Source organism: Tarenaya hassleriana, unplaced genomic scaffold, assembly GCF_000463585.1.
Source record: "Tarenaya hassleriana unplaced genomic scaffold, ASM46358v1 Cleome17, whole genome shotgun sequence".
Taxonomy (NCBI): Eukaryota; Viridiplantae; Streptophyta; class Magnoliopsida; order Brassicales; family Cleomaceae; genus Tarenaya; species Tarenaya hassleriana.
In genome coordinates this window covers 928686-937166 of record NW_010965122.1, presented here as the reverse complement: position 1 = coordinate 937166, position 8481 = coordinate 928686, and the positions used below count along the sequence as shown (strand labels likewise).

Here is an 8481-nt window from a genome sequence, read left to right as displayed (position 1 = left end):
CTCATATTTCTCTCTACATCTCCAGGGCGTTTTTATAGGATTTATACGGAGATCACATGCATTTGTAGGCATTATAGGCGTGTTAGGCCACGAAACTCGGTTTGGTTGTGTTTTTTATAGGATTACAGGTCTCGGATGCGATTTGGAGCAAGACGGGAGCCCCCAACGCTGCCAGCACCGGCGGAGCCACCGTTACACCGACCAGGACAGCGGAGATAACCACGGTGGCAACCGCCGCGAGGAACAGCGTTATCGTAACTCTCCGGCGCCGGCGTATTCTCCGGAGTTTCCTGTTGAGCTTTTTGGTCGTCAGATTCAGTTTTCCGATCACCTTGACGAGATCGGCGTGACAGCTCTTAAACAGCTTGGTGAATTCTCCGGCGAAAGGGTCGTCGCTGGTGAAATCTTTGAAACTCCTAAGATTCTGGAGAGTTTTGCTGAAATTCCCTTCTTCTCTCTTTTCCTCCACGAAACCAGAGAGAATGTGGAGAATTAGGGTTTCTCCAAGATCAGCTTTCCCCAGAGATTTCTTCAGAGATTCACAGAGAACATATAATTCAGCATTTGTGTTGAAGAAATCGTTGGCCAGGTCAAGCAGATCTGGGTTCTTCCGAAGATCCCTGTCGGAAGACAGGAAGAGCTGTCGGACATCTTCGTTCATGGTGTCGATGCAACCGGTTAGTGTGCTGAGAGAATCGTACGACGCTGATCGGATCTTGAGGCCGTTGGAGCTGACGGGCTCTGGGTTTTGTGGTTGGATGGGAACCCTAGAAGAAAGAGAAGGAGACGAAGAGCTCCGTCTCTTCCGCGCCGTCAAGACAGGAATTCTGCGTCGGATACCGAAAATCTTCGACAGCTTTGTCATTCTTCTCCGAAATCAAACACGAAAACAGAAGATCAAGAACAGTACAAGAGCAGAGAATTCAGGAAGGAAGAAGAGCGAGCGAGAGAGAGATCGCAATGTGCGTGGAAGAAGAGAGAGCGAGAGAGAGATCGCAATGCGTATGTAAGAAGAGCGAGAGAGAGCAATGTGTGTGGATTAGCCGTTGCGATCTTGATATTATAGCCTTCGAAATTCCCATTTCTCTCTGTTAATTCAAATTTCAATTTCAAATTGCTAAACGTTCGTCTAGATTTTCAATTTTGTGAATCATACGATGCATTTTGTTATTTCAAATTTTCATTTTGTTAATTATTATCTAATAAAACATTAAAAAAATAGAGATAAAAACGGCCCATTTCGGCCCAAACCCCAAAGGCCCCAAGAAGAAGCTCGCGGCGGAGAAGGCGGTCGAATCCATTAAACCCGGCTCCACCGCCGCCTTCTCCGTCGACCGGGCAGGCGAGCTCCCACATCGTCGGCATCCCGAGCTCGAGACGCACGCAGGAGCAGGGAATCCCGCTCCTCTCGTTAGACACGCATCCCCGGATCGATCTCGCCATCGATGGAGCCGACCCGAACCTGGATCTGGCCAGAGGCCGAGGTGGTGCATTTCTCCGGGAGAAGACGATGGAGGCTGAGGCGGTTCATGTGATTTGAATCAAATAAAAGCTGCATGAGATGGAGAGATAAGATTTTTTTTTTTAAAAAAAAAAAAGAGAGTGGATTTCGAATTAAGCTTTGAAAGGGGGAGAAAGTTTCTTTCATTAGAGAATGTGTTGCAAAGCGAAGGAATAAAAGAAGAAAAAGGTGTTCAAGAGGTTTTCTTACCAAGAATGAATTATTTTCTTACATCATATTTCTCTTATAAATGGATCAATGATACAGTATAAAAAAGAAAAAAAATAATTATTTGAGAAGACAAAATAATTTATATACGAACTCATGGACGTACTTATATATACATCAAACATACATGACACATTTATCTTATCTTTGAACAAATATATATAAATATTTATACTTTTATAAAAATCGTATATAAATATATAAAATATAAAACTTTCATATAAATATATAAACTTTTTAAAAATTTTATATAAATACTTATACTTTTGAAAATTTTCAAATAAATCCAAAATTCAGATATTTTTTAAATAAAAATAGTAAATTTCGTTAACAAATTTTAAGTTTATTTAGAAATTTTTAAAAAATTTAACTACATTTATAAATTTTTTTTAAAAGTTTAGCTATTTATATAGAAATTTTATAATTTATTTATTTATTTGAGACTTTCATAAAAATTTAGATATTTAAATTTTATTTTTCCTTGTATATTTAAATCTCACCCCATATATTGCTCATATACACTTGCACACTTATCTCTATATATGCAAATTAATTACATTCAATACACATTATATTTTGTTCCCATTATTTTGACATTCTTTAATAATAAAATAGGTCAGTATATATCATTCCCTTCTAATCCATCTACTCTTCAAACTAAACATATTCATCGGTTCATCAAATATTTACGGTTATCATTGTGAAAATATTAGCCAATTAGTTTTCAATTTTGCAGTAAGTGAATTTTGGTGATTGTTGACTGGTGGAATCGCAATCACAATCGCAACGATTACGGATGTTTACGACAAGTTTGTTCAAGGCGGTTGATACTGACTAGTAGAAAAACTGTTGTTGGTAGCGATTGCAAGTGATTGCGATTTAGAACGACTGATTGATAGCGATTGCGATTTGATTTGATTTAAATTATAAAAAAGACACCATTTTATTACATACAATACTAACCATTTTTAAAATATTTTTAGTTAGTTGTGTTTTACTATTATTTAATGTCAAATAATTATTAAATTTATAAATTTTAAAATATAATTTTATTATCAATATATATGTATATATGTGTGTATATATATATGTATGTATATATATATATATGTTTGTACGTGTATGTATATGTATATGTCCAGAGAGAATGTGGAGAATTAGGGTTTCTCCAAGATCAGCTTTCCCCAGAGATTTCTTCAGAGATTCACAGAGAACATATAATTCAGCATTTGTGTTGAAGAAATCGTTGGCCAGGTCAAGCAGATCTGGGTTCTTCCGAAGATCCCTGTCGGAAGACAGGAAGAGCTGTCGGACATCTTCGTTCATGGTGTCGATGCAACCGGTTAGTGTGCTGAGAGAATCGTACGACGCTGATCGGATCTTGAGGCCGTTGGAGCTGACGGGCTCTGGGTTTTGTGGTTGGATGGGAACCCTAGAAGAAAGAGAAGGAGACGAAGAGCTCCGTCTCTTCCGCGCCGTCAAGACAGGAATTCTGCGTCGGATACCGAAAATCTTCGACAGCTTTGTCATTCTTCTCCGAAATCAAACACGAAAACAGAAGATCAAGAACAGTACAAGAGCAGAGAATTCAGGAAGGAAGAAGAGCGAGCGAGAGAGAGATCGCAATGTGCGTGGAAGAAGAGAGAGCGAGAGAGAGATCGCAATGCGTATGTAAGAAGAGCGAGAGAGAGCAATGTGTGTGGATTAGCCGTTGCGATCTTGATATTATAGCCTTCGAAATTCCCATTTCTCTCTGTTAATTCAAATTTCAATTTCAAATTGCTAAACGTTCATCTAGATTTTCAATTTTGTGAATCATACGATGCATTTTGTTATTTCAAATTTTCATTTTGTTAATTATTATCTAATAAAACATTAAAAAAATAGAGATAAAAACGGCCCATTTCGGCCCAAACCCCAAAGGCCCCAAGAAGAAGCTCGCGGCGGAGAAGGCGGTCGAATCCATTAAACCCGGCTCCACCGCCGCCTTCTCCGTCGACCGGGCAGGCGAGCTCCCACATCGTCGGCATCCCGAGCTCGAGACGCACGCAGGAGCAGGGAATCCCGCTCCTCTCGTTAGACACGCATCCCCGGATCGATCTCGCCATCGATGGAGCCGACCCGAACCTGGATCTGGCCAGAGGCCGAGGTGGTGCATTTCTCCGGGAGAAGACGATGGAGGCTGAGGCGGTTCATGTGATTTGAATCAAATAAAAGCTGCATGAGATGGAGAGATAAGATTTTTTTTTTTAAAAAAAAAAAAGAGAGTGGATTTCGAATTAAGCTTTGAAAGGGGGAGAAAGTTTCTTTCATTAGAGAATGTGTTGCAAAGCGAAGGAATAAAAGAAGAAAAAGGTGTTCAAGAGGTTTTCTTACCAAGAATGAATTATTTTCTTACATCATATTTCTCTTATAAATGGATCAATGATACAGTATAAAAAAGAAAAAAAATAATTATTTGAGAAGACAAAATAATTTATATACGAACTCATGGACGTACTTATATATACATCAAACATACATGACACATTTATCTTATCTTTGAACAAATATATATAAATATTTATACTTTTATAAAAATCGTATATAAATATATAAAATATAAAACTTTCATATAAATATATAAACTTTTTAAAAATTTTATATAAATACTTATACTTTTGAAAATTTTCAAATAAATCCAAAATTCAGATATTTTTTAAATAAAAATAGTAAATTTCGTTAACAAATTTTAAGTTTATTTAGAAATTTTTAAAAAATTTAACTACATTTATAAATTTTTTTTAAAAGTTTAGCTATTTATATAGAAATTTTATAATTTATTTATTTATTTGAGACTTTCATAAAAATTTAGATATTTAAATTTTATTTTTCCTTGTATATTTAAATCTCACCCCATATATTGCTCATATACACTTGCACACTTATCTCTATATATGCAAATTAATTACATTCAATACACATTATATTTTGTTCCCATTATTTTGACATTCTTTAATAATAAAATAGGTCAGTATATATCATTCCCTTCTAATCCATCTACTCTTCAAACTAAACATATTCATCGGTTCATCAAATATTTACGGTTATCATTGTGAAAATATTAGCCAATTAGTTTTCAATTTTGCAGTAAGTGAATTTTGATGATTGTTGACTGGTGGAATCGCAATCACAATCGCAACGATTACGGATGTTTACGACAAGTTTGTTCAAGGCGGTTGATACTGACTAGTAGAAAAACTGTTGTTGGTAGCGATTGCAAGTGATTGCGATTTAGAACGACTGATTGATAGCGATTGCGATTTGATTTGATTTAAATTATAAAAAATACACCATTTTATTACATATAATACTAACCATTTTTAAAATATTTTTAGTTAGTTGTGTTTTACTATTATTTAATGTCAAATAATTATTAAATTTATAAATTTTAAAATATAATTTTATTATCAATATATATATATATATATGTGTATATATATGTATGTATGTGTACCAGTATATAGATGTATGTATGTATGTATATATGATTGTTTGTATATATATATATATGTTTGTACGTGTATGTGTATGTATATGTATTCATATATGTATGTATCTGTGTATGTATATATATGTATTGTATGTGAATGTATTTATATATTTCATGTATATCACACGTAAGTTTATATATATAGATATAATATAATATGTATATCTATATATATATTGATTAATGTTAGTGGTATTTTGGTCATTTAACAAAAACGCAGTAAAACGCTATCGCAATGCAATCTTTTAGGGTTTGACTGATGGTAACGCAATCGCCGCAATCGCAGCGATTGCGACTTCTGGCGATTACGGGTGATTGAAAAAGTGATTGTTGGAATCGTAATCACCCGCAATCGCAACAAAATATCAATATTCTAATCGCAGCTAAAAGATTGCGTTACGATAGCGTTTTGTAGCGTTTTGATTAAATGACCAAAATATCCCTAATATTAATTAGTATATATATACATACATATCATATTATATATATAAAGAACTTACATATGTGTATATATACATAAAATATATAAATACATATATATATAATACATATATATATACATACACATATACATACTTATATACATACAAATATACATATATATACACAAACAATCATATATACATACATACATCTATATACACGTACACATACATACATATACATATACATATACACATACATACATACATATATACACACTCGTACATATATAAACATATATATATATACATACATATATACACACATATATACATATATATACACACACATATACACACACATACATGCATACATACATACATACACATATATACATACATACATCTATATACACGTACACATACATACATATACATATACATATACACATACATACATACATATATACACACACGTACATATATAAACATATATATATATACATACATATATACACACATATATACATATATATACACACACCTATACACACACATACATGCATACATACATAAATACACATATATACATACATACATATATACACACATACATATATATACACAAACAATCATATATACATACATACATCTATATACACATAAACATACATACATATATACACACATACATACATATATATATATACATGCATACATATATACACATATACACATATACATATATAAATATATACATACGTATATATACATATATATACATATATATATACATACATGCATACATATACACACATATATATATACATACATACACACATATATATACATACATATATACACACATACATATATATATATACATATACATACATACACATATATATATACATATATATATTTATATACTTACTACATATATACATACAAAAATTAAAAAAATATATTAATAATTTTGTTTGGTATATATTATGTTTGATATTGTTTGGTTTTACTAATAAATATTTTTAATATTAAAATTATATTTGAAAATAAATTAAATTTGATAACAAAATAATATTTTCAATTGTATAATTAATTATTTATAAATTTAATAATTATTTGATATTAAATAATAGTAAAAAAAACTAATTAAAAATATTTTAAAAATGGTTAGTATTGTATATAATGATGTATTTTTTTTGTAATTTAAATCAAATCGCAATCGCAATCGCTGTCAACCAATCGTTCTAAATCGCAATCATTCGCAATCGCTATCAACAACAATTTTTTTACCAGTCAGTACCAATCGCCTAGAATCACCAGCAAACACATCGTAAACGCCCGCAATCACCGCGATTGCGATTGCGATTCCACCAGTCAACACCTTAGTTACGATTAGAAGTAATTTAAATCAAATCGCAATCGCAATCGCTGTCAACCAATCGTTCTAAATCGCAATCATTCGCAATCGCTATCAACAACAATTTTTTTACCAGTCAGTACCAATCGCCTAGAATCACCAGCAAACACATCGTAAACGCCCGCAATCACCGCGATTGCGATTGCGATTCCACCAGTCAACACCTTAGTTACGATTAGAATATTAACGTTTTGTTGCGATTACTGACAACTGCGATTCCAACAATCACTTTTTCAATCGCCTGCAATCCCCAAAATCGCAATCGCTACGGTTGCGAGTGATTGCGTTACCACCAATCACACCCTTTTTGTCTTTGATTGTTAACTTCTCTAACGACATGATGTTGATGTGCTTTTATCCTCTAACGTTGGGCTAAATTATTTCTGACGATGATAACTGATATGCTTGAAAATATTCGAAAACAGGGTTTGTAAAGGATTACAAAGAGGTCGAGTGAGATAAGCAAATGCACGACTGAGTTCAGTCTTTATGCGATGGCTAAGTAAGAAAGCGCTCGCATAGTCAATGTAAACAAGTTGGCCATAACACAAAGGCGTGTGAGAGTAAACCGTTTCAACTATGTAGACCGGATCGGGGAGGGGTTATCGAGAAAATTTTGAGGTATGTTTGTATCTCTTTTTATGGGTTTCTATTGATTTGAATGATTTTGTTTGGTTTATGTAGGTTTTCTTGTTAATAAAAGAGAGAAAAACCAACCACCAAAGAAGAGGGCATACAACTACTGAACCTGTAATGTCACAGAATCCTCCAGAGTGGCGATAATTCGGTAGCCGAGGTCGAATCGGAAGTTCCTTCTCATCCGAGAAACCATCCTCGCAATCCTACTTCATCACTTCCATCAAAGATTTTCAGCACACGGTAGAAAGTTTACAGTTCCAAGACAAAGCAAAGTTGAACATTCGCAATACAAAGTCTCTTCGTACCTTGATACAAATCTAACGTTGCCGATTCATAAAGGTCCTTCAAAGGCGTGCTAATCCATGATAGTAAGCAGCCACCATCATTAGAACTGCCACAACAATGACCAACTTGAACCTAATTGCTTTGTATCCAACCATCATCTCCTTCATGTCAGATTTCAATCCTTCCATCTCCTTCTTTATATCGATTCTCATTAGTTCCAACTTCTTCATCTCGATTTTCAACCCTTCCAACTCCGACCTCAGCTGCCGTAACTCGTAACAAACACCGTCCAGTTCCATCTCTTCAAGCAACGCATCATCATCAAGCCATTCATCTTCGAAAGTATGAGGACATGTCTAAAAACGTAACACAACACGCATTTACGAGCATTCGTAAAATATAAAAAAGGATGAATAACGCAAAGACGTATGAACACAACACAAATCTCTTC

At 33.7% G+C, this 8481-nt stretch overlaps 1 protein-coding gene across 2 annotated transcripts in view; it reads right to left on the bottom strand.

The window, feature by feature from the left end:
- LOC104809898 (UPF0496 protein At3g57100-like) overlaps positions 1-4087 on the bottom strand; it is a 28751-nt gene extending 24664 nt beyond the window's left edge. The window contains exons 1-2 of one of the 2 annotated variants that reach the window (XM_010536003.2): positions 2879-4087; positions 199-484 (exon numbers count right to left, since the gene is read on the bottom strand). In XM_010536003.2, the coding sequence (XP_010534305.1) occupies positions 199-484; positions 2879-3259 (667 nt within the window). In that variant the 5' untranslated portion in view covers positions 3260-4087. Of the gene's footprint in view, positions 1-198; positions 1692-2878 lie in introns of those variants that run through there. The other variant, XM_010536002.2, reaches the window with a different exon arrangement.
- Positions 4088-8481: the final 4394 nt, after the last annotated feature.